Source organism: Ailuropoda melanoleuca, chromosome 7 (genome assembly GCF_002007445.2).
Source record: "Ailuropoda melanoleuca isolate Jingjing chromosome 7, ASM200744v2, whole genome shotgun sequence".
Lineage (NCBI taxonomy): Eukaryota > Metazoa > Chordata > Mammalia > Carnivora > Ursidae > Ailuropoda > Ailuropoda melanoleuca.
The window spans coordinates 55552343-55568685 of NC_048224.1; the positions used below are offsets into that span (position 1 = coordinate 55552343).

At 58.2% G+C, this 16343-nt stretch overlaps 1 protein-coding gene across 1 annotated transcript in view; it reads left to right on the forward strand.

Annotated features, from left to right (window-relative positions):
* LAMC3 (laminin subunit gamma 3) overlaps positions 1–16343 on the forward strand; it is a gene marked incomplete at its 5' end in the record, with an annotated part of 68692 nt that overhangs the window by 28553 nt on the left and 23796 nt on the right. The window contains 7 exons of the mRNA XM_034663743.1: positions 1896–2084; positions 2165–2282; positions 4145–4243; positions 7786–7922; positions 10290–10400; positions 15393–15585; positions 15774–15892. Of these exons, the coding sequence (XP_034519634.1) occupies positions 1896–2084; positions 2165–2282; positions 4145–4243; positions 7786–7922; positions 10290–10400; positions 15393–15585; positions 15774–15892 (966 nt within the window). The remainder of the gene's footprint in view (positions 1–1895; positions 2085–2164; positions 2283–4144; positions 4244–7785; positions 7923–10289; positions 10401–15392; positions 15586–15773; positions 15893–16343) is intronic.

The window sequence follows — 16343 nt, forward strand, 5'->3', positions numbered from 1 at the left end:
GTAGCTGCAGGGATGAGGAGGGGCGGGGAGAGAGCGGGAGGGGGCCTGTGTTCCTCCGTCTTGCCCCTACAGAGCACAAAGCCCTCCCCCAGACCAAATCCCCAGTTGAGCGGCTGTGGGCAGGAGGGCTGGGAAGGCCCCCCCACTGTTCTTTGTTTCAATGGCTCCAACTGCAGCTGCTAATGAAAGCCAGAACAGAAGGCACCAGGTCCTGGGGGTGCTGACCTGCCCACCCAGCCTCTCCCACGGCCCCCCAGACAGCCTTTGATGTCCCGGTCCCCATGTGATGTGGCTTTGACCACAGAACCTCAGAGCCAGGCTGGAGAGGATGGGGCCGGCATACCTTCCCCAGTGACGTGGGGCTGCACACGGTGGGGTTGGGACTGTCCGTCACCATCAGTCCCAGCCCCCACCCCAGCTTCCCAGGGCTCCGAGCTCTGCCCTGCCCCCCTGATAGTCACCTGAACTGCTTTGGGCTCCCCGTGTGTAGCTGGCCATCACCGGGCCCTGGGTCCTGGCTGCTGGCAGCCAGAGCTGGGGCGGGGAGGGGGACAGCCTGTTCTGTGAACAGCGTACTGCTGTCTGCGGGAGCTTCCCAGGGCCACCGTGGTCCTCATGGGGTTCTGTTGCCCTCACTGGCCTGCCTCCATCAGGAAGTCCTCCCTGGGGCCAAGGAGGCGGTGCTGGCTGACTCACCCATTCTGAGCCTGAGGCTGTCTCCATGATGAGGATGCAAAAAGCCAGACCACTTCTCCTGTCATGTCCTTGCCCAGTGGTCACATCTCTGTCCTCTCCACCATCAGCCGGGAAGCCGGGGCTTTGTGCCTGACCGCTTGCCACCCTCCAGCGCAGACAGCCCTGAGCTCGGCCTCACCCATGTCCCTCCAGCCCACCTGACTGTATCCTTCTGTGTAGTCTGTGCCTTGGTCCCAGCCCCATCGCCCCTTCTCCAGGCCTGACTCTCCCCCTGCCCTGCTCGCCAGCCTCCAGCCCGGCTCCACCCGCGGCCTGAGGCCCTTGTAAAGTGCGAGCAGGATTACACCCAGCCCCTGGCGGACTCTCCCAAAGCCAGCCTTGCTCCAAGGTGAAGTCCACTGACCGTGGCTGTCTGGCCTCCCTGGATCAGGCTCTGCTGACCTCTTGACCCCATAGCTGCTCCCACACCCCTCCCTGTCCCGTCAGGAGGCCCATCAGGTGACCTGCCAGCTGCCCAGCACTGGGTAGATCTCTGGCTGTCCACGGCTTATGCTGTGGCCCTCACCTCCTGCCTGGGACTCCCCCCGCCCTGAGGACAGCCCGTAGGGTCCCTCCTTCAGCTCCCAGAGCCTCCCTGCAGCCCTCTGCCTATAGGACATTCACTTGCTTGCGGCATCTGGCCCCTGTCAAACAGCAGGCAGCCCTGTTCGTGCTGCTTTCTGGCCCCCCCATGCTGGGCTCACCATGGGAGTTGAGACTGCCAGCGATCCTTAGTACATCCTCCTTGTTTAATGACTTAATGAGTGAAGGGGGTGCCCTATGTTTCCATGCATCGGAATAACCTCATGGTCACTAGGAGCCAGGTCTACGCAATTCTTAGGGCTGAGAGGATCCACGGGACAGCTAGGAGTGAGCCACACGGCCACTCCAGAAGGTGGCCAGCCGTGATCCGTGCCTGCAGACGGTGCGTCTGGCTCACCTGGGAGGGTCCTGGGTCTTGGTGCCCCTTTTGCTCTTGAGAGTCCTGTTTGGGAAGATCAGTCGACTGGTCTCTATGTCCTTGATCAAGCTGGGCCTGCACTCATCCTGGACCTTCCTGGAGCTGCCTGCTCCTTCATCACCAGGAGGCTGATGGGCCCAGCCTCCCCCACTGCTGGGCGCCGGCCACTCACATGCCGCCCCCTGCCTCCTGCCCACAGCCTGCAACTGCAGTGGCCACTCGGAGGAGTGCGCCTTCGACCGGGAGCTCTTCCGCAGCACGGGCCACGGCGGGCGCTGCCTCCGCTGCCGGGACCACACGGCCGGGCCACACTGCGAGCGCTGCCAGGAGGACTTCTATCGCTGGAGCCCTTGGACGCCGTGCCAGCCCTGTGACTGCCACCCAGCAGGTAGCAGGCCCCGCCCCCTGGCCCCGCCCCCTGCTCCGAATGGGGGGGGACCCCGCTGCCCTGTGCCCTTCCTCCCCCAGGCTCCCTGCGCCTCCAGTGTGATGCCTCGGGCGCCTGCGTCTGCAAGCCCACGGTGACGGGCTGGAAGTGTGACCGCTGCCGGCCCGGGTTCCACTCGCTCAGTGAGGGAGGCTGCAGGTGAGGCGGCCAGGGCAGCGGGTGTGGACGGCCACGCAGGGCACAGCTGGTGGACTGGGCATGAATGCCAGGAAGCGGGAGGAAGAGGATAGTAGCTGTCTTTCCCTCCTTCCTTCCATCCCTCTGTTCGTCATTCTGTCTCATTCTTAGCCCAGTCCCCCCAGTCCCATGCAAGGACTAGAGACATTCAGTCCCTGGAAACTGTGAGACAAGCCATGAGTCCCATGGAAGCCCGGCTGGTCTTGGGGGTCAAGGGCAGGCTTCCCACGAGAGGCACGGAGTTCTAGTGTGAGGCCTGAGAAGGGAGGGCTGCCAACATAGGGCAGAGGGACAGGTGTTCTGGGCGGAGGAAGAGCACATGCAAAGGCTCAGAGGCAAGTGCAAGGCGAAGCTCAGTATGGATGAGCGGGGGGTACAGGGCAGGAGGGTGCACAGAGGAGGAGGGTCCGAGGGGCCTCGGAGGCCTCAGGAGGAGCTGTGGACAGGCATGAAGCAGGAGTGGGATGAGGTTGGAGGCTGGGGCAGAGGCTGCAGCAGGAACAGCTGGGAGACGTGGCAGCTCGCACTAGGGTTTGGCCACAGAGAGGCAGAGAACCGGACAGATTCCAGAGCCCCTTGGAAGGCAGAGTTGGCAGGAGGTGATCGTCAGGGAGCAGAAGAAGTAGGGATGAAGGCTGAGCCCCCAGGCCCCTGGGTGTAGGGAGGCCATTCACGACACAGGGAGCACAATACGGGGAGAGACTGAGTCCGCGGTGCTGCTGGGGCATCCAAGGGGAGAGAGACAGATGGGCTACCCGGGTCCAGACCTCAGAAGAGGGGTCTAACATGCCGGTCTAACTCAATCACTTGATTGAGAAACACCCATGACCGAAAAAATAAAGCCCTTAGAATCTCAGAAACACTTAAATGAACTTGGCTTTGGTTACAACAGGCTCTGTGTGTATTTGAAAGGCAGAGGAAATGCATCAGGGCTGGATGGGGGGTCTTGGATGCCCCACAGAATATTCAGTGGGTCTAGGCACAGCTCTGGCTGTGAGACAGGAACTTGCATGTCTCCCCAGGGTTTCTCAGGCCGCTGGGCCTTTGCATATGCTCCTACCCCGGAGTATGCTCCTTGCAACCCCCTGCCTCTCCTGGCCTTGTCGAGCAAACCCCTCCGCTTTCTACAGCTCCCAGCCGAGGTATCACTCCCCCAGGAATTCTTCCCTCTACCTGTCCTCTTGTGCCTTACCCCAAGCTCCTTGGTGTACCTACAGCCTTTCGTATTTCCTCACAGAACATATCAAAATACAGCACCTACCTGTTTGCTTGTCCGTCTTCAGTTGACTGTAGGCTTTGTGAGGGCAGGAACCATGTCTTGGCAGATGGCGGATGGATGGATGGATGGATGGATGGATGGATGGATGGATGGATGGATCAGTTGGTAGGAGGAAAGATGCATGGATGAGTGAGTGGATAGGTGGGTATGTGGGTCAATGGATGGATGGATAGATGATTGGATGGACGGATGGATGGATGGATGGATGGATGGATGGATGGATGGATGGAAAGATGCATAGATGGGTGGGTGGGTCAATCGATAGAAGGCTGGAAGGATGAATAAATGGATGGGTGGTTGGAAGAATGTACAGGTGAATGAACGGGTGGGTCGGCAGATGGATCATTCTTCAGGTGAGTGGATGGGTCCCTTCCTTGGCAAGGTGGGAGTAGTAAAAGCCAGGTGGAAGGCTCTTGGGTCAGCCTGCCTCCTGGTCCTCTAGGGAATGGGGAAGGATGGAGAAGTTCCCTCCCAGGAGGATGGGCTAGCCTCCCTCTGGAACCGCTCATCGGATACCTTTCCTACCGTCCCGTCTCCTTGGCAGACCCTGCGCCTGCAGTGTGGCCGGCAGCCTGGGCACCTGTGACCCCCACGGTGGACGCTGCCCCTGCAAGGAGAACGTGGAAGGCCACCTGTGTGACAGGTGGGTGAGCCGATCCAACCCTCAGATTGCTGGGAGTGACTTCAGGACTTGTGGTGGGAGAGGAGCAGGGGTAGGGTCCGTACGGACCTGGGCGACTTCACCGCCTGTCCCCCTTCCTGGAGCACCATGGGTCTGCCATCCTGGAAGTTATCTGAAGGTTTTGACACTGTTTATACTCTTTTTTGGAAAATTTATTTATTTGAGAGAGAGTGAGTGAGCACGGGAGGGGAAGAGGGAGAAGAAAAGAGAACCTGAAGCAGACTCCACCCTCAGCACGGAGCCTGATGTGGGGCTCGATCTCACAACCCTGAGATCCTGACCTGAGCTGGAACCAAGAGTCGGACGCTTAACCGAGTGCCTAGGCATCCCCCCGCCCCTCAACACTGTTTGTACTTTGACCCCCTACCGCTGATAGTTATAAGCTGTGAATAGCCATTTTTTCTTTATATCTTAAAAAAAAAAAAAGCTGGAGAGGATCGGAGATATTATCTAATCCAGGAATAGCAAATACCTTGTACTCCTACCACTGTCCTCCCCGCCCTCACCGAGGCAGACATCACTAGTAGAGCACTACCACTGCTCTCCCGGCTCTCACCAGGACAGACATCACTAGTGGAGCACTACCACCGTCCTCCCTGCTCACCTCTGGGCAGACATCACTAGTGGAGCACTACCACCGTCCTCCCCGCTCACCCAGGGCAGACATCACTAGTGGAGCACTACCACAGTCCTTCCCGCTCACCCCCGGGCAGACATCACTAGTGGAGCACTACCACAGTCCTCCCTGCTCTCACCCCCGGGCAGACATCACTACTGGAGCACTACCACAGTCCTCCCCGCTCTCACCCCTGGGCAGACATCACTAGTGGAGCGCTACCACCGTCCTCCCCGCTCTCACCCCTGGGCAGACATCACTAGTGGAGCGCTACCATCGTCCTCCCTGCTCACCTCTGGGCAGACATCACTACTGGAGCACTACCACCGTCCTCCCCACTCACCCCTGGGCAGACATCATTAGTGGAGCGCTACCACCGTCCTCCCCGCTCTCACCCCTGGGCAGACATCACTAGTGGAGCACTACCACCGTCCTCCCTGCTCACCTCTGGGCAGACATCACTAGTGGAGCACTACTACCGTCCTCCCCGCTCACCCCCGGGCAGACATCATTAGTGGAGCACTACCACCATCCTCCCCGCTCACCCCCGGGCAGACATCACTAGTGGAGCACTACCGCAGTCCTTCCCGCTCACCCCTGGGCAGACATCACTAGTGGAGCACTACCACCGTCCTTCCCGCTCTCACCCAGGGCAGACATCACTAATGGAGCACTACCATCGTCCTCCCCGTTCTCACCCAGGGCAGACATCACTAGTGGAGCACTACCATCGTCCTCCCCGTTCTCACCCAGGCAGACATCGCTTGTGGAGCACAGCAGGCTTTACCATGAGCCCTACTATAACCTCAGAATCCTCTCTGCCTTGCTCCAAGAAGCTCCTACCAATTGAGCTGAGACTCCAGCCCATTTGCCATCTTTGTCACCTTATTGTGGTACAAATGGAGTATCTGAAGTTCAACGAGGCAGAATTACTTTTCCAAAGCCACATGGTCCTTAAACTTCTCTTGTGTGTGCAGGGGGCCTCCTAGCTCCAAGGAATGCGGCTGGAGGACAAATGTGGGTTTACCTCCTTGGACACACACTGTCTCCTCTTCCTGGCTTTGGCTCTGACCTCTGAAGCCCTTTGCAGCAGCGCAGGGTCTGTGTGGGCCTCTTTGATTCTCTGGCCACAGACCTGTGTTTACGTAAAGCACCCGACCCAGCATGATATCGTGGACTCGACCCTTGTCAGCGCGCAGGGCCTCTACTGGTTTAGGAAGAAGCCGGTGCCAAGCCGTGCCTGGCCCTGGCCTTGACCTGCCTAGGTCAGCCTCAGGCCACCCATGCACCTTGTCCACATGTGGCCTGCAGGCCCTGGGGTGGGAGCTCGCCTCCCTGCTGGGACTTCCTTCCCTGAGATCCCTCAGGTGAGGAAACAGTGGAGCTGGGGAACCAGACCCCCACCTGGCTTCTCCCATGGCTCTGCCCCCCTGCCACCTTGCCCTTGAGGGGGTCCTCCTGAGCCTCATTTTGCCTGTTCGTGAAATGGGGCGGCTTGAGGAGATGTGTTCCTCAGAGCTGGCTGGGCATGGGGGGGGTCATCGACGGCTTCTTACGAATCCAATACGTCTGCCCCGGCCAGCTCACACGGAGCCCGCAGGTGCAGACCGGAGTCTGTGAAAGGTTTCTCCAGGGCTCCTTGGAGAAATGGCTGATTCCGGGGCTGGGGCCGGGACCATGCCAGATGAGCCCAGAGTGTCTGGTCGTCACAGAGAGCAAGGAAGTCCTTAATGAAAAACAAAACCAGATGGAAACGAACAGAAAAAACTCTAAACCAAGATGGGGGCCTCTGTCAAAAGGACACAAGCACCAACCTGAAAGAGCTTCCAAAGCTGGAACGATTTGAGCAACGAAATAAATAATGACGGTGTTGGATCATAACCCAAAGACTCAAATACCCGCGAGTCCACACTGATAGAAACAGATGAGGGGAAAATAAATATACCGGCACGGAAGACACATCTTCCTGGGAAAAGAATTCCAAATAATAAATGTAGAGGGCGGGGGGGAATAGGGAATCAGTTCGAATTTCACAGTAACGGTCACGGGCAAGAGCCATCTAACTGAGTGGGCAGAATTTTAAGGAGAAGCAGGATGTTTGCATTGCCCCAAGTAACTCCCTTGCAAAATATTTGGTAATTACTGTGGTGGTCTCAGGGTGTGTCCACACGTCTTTAAGACCCCACCCTCCGGGGGATGGGGCTTAACTCCCCACGCTGCCCGCTGCATTCAGTGACTTTCGTTCTGATGGCGAGAATGTGACCATTTTGCGGTGCAGGAGCGCGCGGGGCGGGCGGCACCTTGAGCGAGCGGTGAAGGTTAACACTCGCGGTGATGTCACAGGGGCGTCATTTACCCCAGTGTGATGTGACGAGAGGGACACTTCCCCTCTATTTCTTCCCCAAACCCATGGCCCCCGTCTAACCATGAGACCGCATCAGAGAAACCGAATTGAGGGGCATTCTACACAGCAGCTGACCACTATTCAGAAGCGTCAAGGTCGTGAATGCCAAGAATACCGCACAGATCGGCGGGGGGCGGGGGGGCTGTGGCCCCAGATCGGATCCAGGCCAGGAGACTGGCGTTGGCGGGAAAAGGGCAGAAATCCTAATCAGATGGGCAGTTTAGTAAATCAGCGAACTAACGTGACTGTTCTGGCGTGGTTAAGTGCATCCTTGCAAATTCTGGTGTTGGTATGAGGGAAAGCTGGTGAAGAGGCCCCAGAACTCTCTGCATGATCTTTACAACTCTGGTAAATCTGAAAAAATATATATATATATATTTTTTGAAGTGTCCCCAGTGATTCTTAACCTTGATCTAGCTGGGATCCCCTGAACCTCCCTGACTCATTTGCCACCCCCACTCCGGGGGCACGTGCTCCTTTCAGATGTCGCCCCGGGACGTTCAACCTGCAGCCCCACAACCCGGCCGGCTGCACCAGCTGCTTCTGCTACGGCCACTCCAAGGTGTGTGCGACCGCTGCCCAGTTTCGGGAGCACCACATCCTCTCCGACCTCCGCCAGGGTAGGAAGCGCCTCTCATCCCCCCACAGCAACCTCCCCGGGGGTCTGCTCGCCGCCCAGGTGGGGCAGGCTGTCCTGCTCTGGGGATACCCTGCAGTGCTGGGGGAAGGGGTGGGAAGGAGGGGGCAGCCTCAGGCTGCAGGGAAAGCATCTCCCACGGGCCCACACACACACGCACACACACACACGCCGTGCAAGATGTGCCCCTCTCCGCCCTTCAGCGCTCCCCAGTACCTGCCTGCACCCCTCAGCCCCCTCCCTAGCCTCCAGCGGGGTTGGGAGCTGGGTTGGTGGCAGCCTTTAGATCCTGTGGGGGGTTTCTAATCAGTCTATCAAGGTTGGCCTCCCTTGACATGTCCCATTGCTGGGGATTCACGCTCAATCCCCTGGACTGCATTTATTGAGCACTTCCTGTGTGCCATGCCCTGTGCTGAGCTCTTTACGTGCACAGAACCCACAGAGTCCTTGGAAGGTAGGTACTGTTATTCCCATTTTACAGATGAGACCACTGAGGCCCAGAAAAGGTATGTCAAAGAATTTAGTGGTTGGCCCCCAGGTTTGTCTGCTCCTGAGTTCTGCTCTCAGCTGCTGGGTTGGCCTGCTGTCTGGGGGCAGGGTCCAGGGCTGCCATGGTGCCCTGGGTCCCCGACTGTAGCTGTGTGGACGCACATCTTTGGAGCCGGAGGGCAGTGGAGCTCTACATTAAATCACACCCTACAGGGGCCCCTGCCTTGCCCCCACAGACTCCCCCCAACCCCTGCATCTCCCCCAGGCAGGAGATGGGTGTCAGCTCTGGGGCGCCCCAGATGCGGGGGCAGTGCGCCCTCTGCTGGACACTGTGCAGAAAACAGGACGGAGATGGGACCCGCCTTGAAGTCGCCTGGCGGGGGTCTAGGGCGTTAGCATCAGATGGGACCCATTTCATAGATCCTAAGAACAGTACCGTTTTCTGTTCTCACGTTGAGCCCGGTGCTGGGTTTGGTCCGTCTGTCTCAGGATCTCGTGTACCTCACTGTGACCCTCAGGCCACAGTCCTCAAACTTTTTTGGTCCCTGGATCCCTTCATGCTCTTGAAAATTACCGAGGACCTCCAAGCACCGTTCTTTACGTGGGTAGTTTCCATGAGTATTTTCTGTATTAGAAATGAAAACGGTCATTTAAAAATAGTTATATATTAATTCATTGTAAAATTACTATAATAAACGTATAGCATAAAATAACATGAGCTTGTGAAAAATAGCTCTTTTTCAGAAAGACAAAAAGAAGGGCGAGCACTCATGTGCTTTCACACATCTCTTTACAGCTGGATTAGTAGAGCTCAGTGTGTTGTGATAGCACATGACTTGCAGTTTCTGGAAAATTCCACCGTGTGTTGATAAGACACAACATGAAAGATGCAAATTTCTTCTTAGTGTTACTAAGAAGTTAGCTCGACCTCATGGGCGCCCTGAAAGAGGCTCAGGGATCTCCCGGGGTGTTCAGACCAACTTTGAGAACTGTTGCTGGGGCCATAAGTACCCCATTGTCCCCATTTTGCAGATAAGGAACTTCAGAGAGGCAAAGTAACTTGTCCAGGGTCACACAGCCAGTGCGGGGCAGAACTTAGTCTAGCACCCGGGAGCTGCAGACCTCCTCTTTCTGACGTCTTTCCCTTCATCCCTCCCTCCTCACCCTTCCGGCGCCCCAGGGGTCGGGCCTTCACCCCATTTCCCAGCTGCTCCCTTGAGGTCACTTGTGCTATGCCGGACTCTGCTTGGTGTAGTGCCGTCACCAGAGGGAGGGTGGGCAGGACTGGGGATGGGAAGGTCTGGGTTCTCATCCCAGCTTGACCACTTCCTGACCCAGTGGCCTCCCTCAGTGCAGTAAGGCTAACGACTCATGCCTCTCAAAGGACAGGTGTGGTGAGGTCTCGGGTGAGTAAAAGTCCAGTACTGTTGGAGATGGCCCCAATGTCCCAGTGCCCCATGCTGGGGTCTCCAGACTGTGTCCTTATGTTGTGTTCAGAGCCCACCGAAGGGGCAAGGCAGGCTCCAAGGTGTGACCTCGCCCTAAACAGAGCCAGCACCCCAAGCTTTCCCACTTTTCCTGGGGCTAGCTCCCACCCTAAGACCCCCATCCTGACCCCGGGGTGGGGGCTCTGAGCTGCCTGGCTGTGGGCAGCACGGAGCATCTGCTAGCACCAGCTGGCTCTCACCTCCCCCCCAACGCCCACCTGTTTCTAGAACAGTTTTCCCCCCCACACCAAGTCACTTGTTTCAGGCTGTGCTCAGGCCTCTGGGGGCCATCAGTGCACCCCTGGGAAGGGTGTGAAGGGGGGCTGGAGGCCACCCTCCAGAGCCTCACACAGCCATGTGTGCTTGCTGTCCAGGAGCCCAGGGCTGGCGGACCGGAAGTGTGGGGGGCCCAGAGCATCCTGCACGATGGAGCCCGAGGGGGCTCCTCCTGAATCTAGCAGACGAAGAGGAGCTCACGCTACCAGGTACCTGCCAACCCCAGGCAGGGACGGGACTGCCCCACGTCCATTCCCTGCTATGACAAATGACCACCAGCCCAGGGGCTAAAAGCAATACAAATGCATTCTCTCCATGTCCTGGAGGCCAGAAGGCTGAAATGGGTCTCCCGGGGCTAAAATCACAGCATGCATGGGGCTGCGCTCCTGGGGCTCGAGGGCAGAACCCGTTCCCTTGCCTTCTCTAGCTTCGGGAGGCCTCCGCTTGAGACCCCTCCTCGTCTTCAGGAGTCTCTCCCTGTGCTAGCTCCGTGACACCAGCTCTACTCCCTCCCTCTTCTGCGCAGGGAGGGCTTTGCTATTACCCTGCGCCCAGGTGAATAATCCAAGATAATCTCTCTACTCCAAGGTCAGCTGATGAACAGCCTTCATCCCATCCACAGTCTCAATTGCCCCTGCCATGCAACATAGCACATTCACAGATTCCTTGGATCAGGACATGGATACCTTTGGGGGCCATTTTTCCACCAACCACACGCCCTGCAGGGTCTGCTGGGGGCCCCGCCGCCCCCCGCTTTTTGATCAAGGCCTTGCCACCAGACTCCTTCAGGGCCCCAGAAACCCCTTTATACCTCCCATCAGTCTCTCATTCCGCCAGGCCACAGCACCCTCCTTCCAGGGTCCTGGGATTCCTGCAGAAGCAACGAGTTCTAGATTATTCTGAATCACCCCACCAAGTGGGGCAACTTTGGTCTCCTGGAAACTGTACCAGACCTGGAACCAGGATCCAGGAGTCCATTCTTAGCTCTCCTGGGGCCAGATTCCAGGTCCACTGGCTCCCCCAACCCAGTCCTGCCCTTGACCTCCCTCTTCAAGAAGGGCTGGAGTGATGGTGCACAGACATCTGGCTTGCTCTGTGGCCACAGCACCCAGGCAGGAAGCAGAGGTCACAGGGGTCCTAAGACCCCTGTCCTGGGGCAGGTGCTCCAAGCTCAGAGGCCCGAGAGCACAAATCACGCTCTATTCCGTGGCTGCTTTGTTGACAGGCCTAAGAAAAAGAGTTTTGCTTAAGAAGTATTTGCTGGGTCCTGTGCTGGGCACAGTGCAGTGGGTGAGGCAGGCAGGTGGATGGATTCAACCATTTTTATTTCATGTCTTGACACGCACCATGTTCCACCAACACGCCGTGCCCCCTACTGATTCGTGAGTGCCAGGACACAGGAGGGAGACAGAGCCGGGAAGATCGGGTGGAGCCCTTTCCTGCCACGTGGGGGTTTTTCAGCTGCAGCAGTTGGAAGGCCGTGATAGGGCCCCTGGCTCCTCTGTGTTCCTTAGAATGCCACCGCCTTCTTTCTGCTCGAAGCATGTTCTGACGCCCGTGGAAATCGTGGCCTCGGGGCGGTCAGCGCCTCTGCTTAGCCGCACGTGTAGCAGGCTTACCTTGTACGCCCTCCCAGCCTCACTAAGCTCCCCCACGCGTGGGGCCACCAGCAGCTCCTGGTGGGCTATTGTGAGCACAGATCGGGACGGGACGGCCATGTGCCTCCACTGTGCGCGATGCATGTGTCTGCTCTGCTTCCAGAGACTCCATTGTCCCATCAGGCTTCTCTTACAGAACCCAAGCTCGAGACAGTGACGGCAGAGCAGTAGGCCAGGCGTGGGGCCCTGTGTTACTGCAGGGACACGGGGCCATGAAGCCAGCCTGCAGGGGGCTGTGGGCGGGCACGCTCAGCATCTGCTGTGCAGGGAGCCTTCGGCTTTCTCCGTGCTGTAGCTTTATCTTGTTTGAATATTTAATTGTCAATAAAATCAATACACTGTAGCACTTAAAATCTTGGAAATCAAGCTAATTAAGTGAANGATGGCCCCAATGTCCCAGTGCCCCATGCTGGGGTCTCCAGACTGTGTCCTTATGTTGTGTTCAGAGCCCACCGAAGGGGCAAGGCAGGCTCCAAGGTGTGACCTCGCCCTAAACAGAGCCAGCACCCCAAGCTTTCCCACTTTTCCTGGGGCTAGCTCCCACCCTAAGACCCCCATCCTGACCCCGGGGTGGGGGCTCTGAGCTGCCTGGCTGTGGGCAGCACGGAGCATCTGCTAGCACCAGCTGGCTCTCACCTCCCCCCCAACGCCCACCTGTTTCTAGAACAGTTTTCCCCCCCACACCAAGTCACTTGTTTCAGGCTGTGCTCAGGCCTCTGGGGGCCATCAGTGCACCCCTGGGAAGGGTGTGAAGGGGGGCTGGAGGCCACCCTCCAGAGCCTCACACGGCCATGTGTGCTTGCTGTCCAGGAGCCCAGGGCTGGCGGACCGGAAGTGTGGGGGGCCCAGAGCATCCTGCACGATGGAGCCCGAGGGGGCTCCTCCTGAATCTAGCAGACGAAGAGGAGCTCACGCTACCAGGTACCTGCCAACCCCAGGCAGGGACGGGACTGCCCCACGTCCATTCCCTGCTATGACAAATGACCACCAGCCCAGGGGCTAAAAGCAATACAAATGCATTCTCTCCATGTCCTGGAGGCCAGAAGGCTGAAATGGGTCTCCCGGGGCTAAAATCACAGCATGCATGGGGCTGCGCTCCTGGGGCTCGAGGGCAGAACCCGTTCCCTTGCCTTCTCTAGCTTCGGGAGGCCTCCGCTTGAGACCCCTCCTCGTCTTCAGGAGTCTCTCCCTGTGCTAGCTCCGTGACACCAGCTCTACTCCCTCCCTCTTCTGCGCAGGGAGGGCTTTGCTATTACCCTGCGCCCAGGTGAATAATCCAAGATAATCTCTCTACTCCAAGGTCAGCTGATGAACAGCCTTCATCCCATCCACAGTCTCAATTGCCCCTGCCATGCAACATAGCACATTCACAGATTCCTTGGATCAGGACATGGATACCTTTGGGGGCCATTTTTCCACCAACCACACGCCCTGCAGGGTCTGCTGGGGGCCCCGCCGCCCCCCGCTTTTTGATCAAGGCCTTGCCACCAGACTCCTTCAGGGCCCCAGAAACCCCTTTATACCTCCCATCAGTCTCTCATTCCGCCAGGCCACAGCACCCTTCTTCCAGGGTCCTGGGATTCCTGCAGAAGCAACAAGTTCTAGATTATTCTGAATCACCCCACCAAGTGGGGCAACTTTGGTCTCCTGGAAACTGTACCAGACCTGGAACCAGGATCCAGGAGTCCATTCTTAGCTCTCCTGGGGCCAGATTCCAGGTCCACTGGCTCCCCCAACCCAGTCCTGCCCTTGACCTCCCTCTTCAAGAAGGGCTGGAGTGATGGTGCACAGACATCTGGCTTGCTCTGTGGCCACAGCACCCAGGCAGGAAGCAGAGGTCACAGGGGTCCTAAGACCCCTGTCCTGGGGCAGGTGCTCCAAGCTCAGAGGCCCGAGAGNGAGCTCAGGGGCCCGAGAGCACAAATCACGCTCTATTCCGTGGCTGCTTTGTTGACAGGCTTAAGAAAAAGAGTTTTGCTTAAGAAGTATTTGCTGGGTCCTGTGCTGGGCACAGTGCAGTGGGTGAGGCAGGCAGGTGGATGGATTCAACCATTTTTATTTCATGTCTTGACACGCACCATGTTCCACCAACACGCTCTGCCCCCTACTGATTCGTGAGTGCCAGGACACAGGAGGGAGACAGAGCCGGGAAGGTCGGGTGGAGCCCTTTCCTGCCACGTGGGGGTTTTTCAGCTGCAGCAGTTGGAAGGCCGTGATAGGGCCCCTGGCTCCTCTGTGTTCCTTAGAATGCCACCGCCTTCTTTCTGCTCGAAGCATGTTCTGACGCCCGTGGAAATCGTGGCCTCGGGGCGGTCAGCGCCTCTGCTTAGCCGCACGTGTAGCAGGCTTACCTTGTACGCCCTCCCAGCCTCACTAAGCTCCCCCACGCGTGGGGCCACCAGCAGCTCCTGGTGGGCTATTGTGAGCACAGATCGGGACGGGACGGCCATGTGCCTCCACTGTGCGCGATGCATGTGTCTGCTCTGCTTCCAGAGACTCCATTGTCCCATCAGGCTTCTCTTACAGAACCCAAGCTCGAGACAGTGACGGCAGAGCAGTAGGCCAGGCGTGGGGCCCTGTGTTACTGCAGGGACACGGGGCCATGAAGCCAGCCTGCAGGGGGCTGTGGGCGGGCACGCTCAGCATCTGCTGTGCAGGGAGCCTTCGGCTTTCTCCGTGCTGTAGCTTTATCTTGTTTGAATATTTAATTGTCAATAAAATCAATACACTGTAGCACTTAAAATCTTGGAAATCAAGCTAATTAAGTGAAGACAAGCCTTCTCTTGTCTTCAGAGAAGTTCCTGGGAGATCAGCGGTTCAGCTACGGACAGCCCCTCACACTGACNCGTGCCCCCTACTGATTCGTGAGTGCCAGGACACAGGAGGGAGACAGAGCCGGGAAGATCGGGTGGAGCCCTTTCCTGCCACGTGGGGGTTTTTCAGCTGCAGCAGTTGGAAGGCCGTGATAGGGCCCCTGGCTCCTCTGTGTTCCTTAGAATGCCACCGCCTTCTTTCTGCTCGAAGCATGTTCTGACGCCCGTGGAAATCGTGGCCTCGGGGCGGTCAGCGCCTCTGCTTAGCCGCACGTGTAGCAGGCTTACCTTGTACGCCCTCCCAGCCTCACTAAGCTCCCCCACGCGTGGGGCCACCAGCAGCTCCTGGTGGGCTATTGTGAGCACAGATCGGGACGGGACGGCCATGTGCCTCCACTGTGCGCGATGCATGTGTCTGCTCTGCTTCCAGAGACTCCATTGTCCCATCAGGCTTCTCTTACAGAACCCAAGCTCGAGACAGTGACGGCAGAGCAGTAGGCCAGGCGTGGGGCCCTGTGTTACTGCAGGGACACGGGGCCATGAAGCCAGCCTGCAGGGGGCTGTGGGCGGGCACGCTCAGCATCTGCTGTGCAGGGAGCCTTCGGCTTTCTCCGTGCTGTAGCTTTATCTTGTTTGAATATTTAATTGTCAATAAAATCAATACACTGTAGCACTTAAAATCTTGGAAATCAAGCTAATTAAGTGAAGACAAGCCTTCTCTTGTCTTCAGAGAAGTTCCTGGGAGATCAGCGGTTCAGCTACGGACAGCCCCTCACACTGACCTTCTGGGTGCCCCCTGGGGGCTCCCCACTCCGCGTGCAGCTGAGGCTGGAAGGGGCGGGCCTGGCCCTGACTCTGCAGCACTCCAGCCTTTCCGGGCCCCCGGAAGCCGGGCAGCCCGGGGAAGTACGGCTCAGGTTTGAGTAAGTGTCTTATGTGCCTTGCTGTGTCCTGAGCGGTGCGGTGGGGCAGTCAGGGTGGTCCCTGAGGTCTGGGCACACTTGGATCCTCCTGTGGTCTGGGGCCTCCCGCCCTCTCCACCCCTGCTGGAGGCTCCTTGGCACCACCTGTCCCCAGCCTCGGGATCTGGTTTGACCCCCTCCCCTGCCAGGTTGCAGGAGACCTCCGAGGACGTGGACCCTCCGCTGCCCCCCTCCCACTTCCAGCGGCTGCTCGCCAATCTGACGGCTCTGCGCGTCCGGACCGGTGGCCAGAGCCCAGGACCTTCTGGTCAGTAATGATAAGGACAGCCCCCGTCCCCAGAACCATCCTTCGTGCATAGCCTTGCTGAGTCCCCACAGCAGACAGGTACCAGCCCTGTTTCACCACAAAGACATCTGAAGGTCAGAGAAGTAGGACCCTTGCCCAAAGTCATGTAACGGGTGAGGGCCGGGAGGGTAGACCCTGAGGACAGAGGCGGGGCTGTACAGGTGAGGGGCCCGAGGAAGGACAGCTCTAAGAGGCAGATGTGTGGCCATGAAGCAGCCACGTCCACCACTGCCAGAAGGCGGGACCGGCGAGTGTCCTCTGTGGGTGCTGGGCTCAGGGGCAGGTCAGGATCCCAGAGTTGGCTCCTCCTGCTGGTCATTGGTGGTATTGCCCCTAAGCCACCCTGAGAGCGACTCTGGTTTCTGAACCTTCACAGGGAGGGGGCTGGGTCAGGACCCAGCTTCCAGGGGGA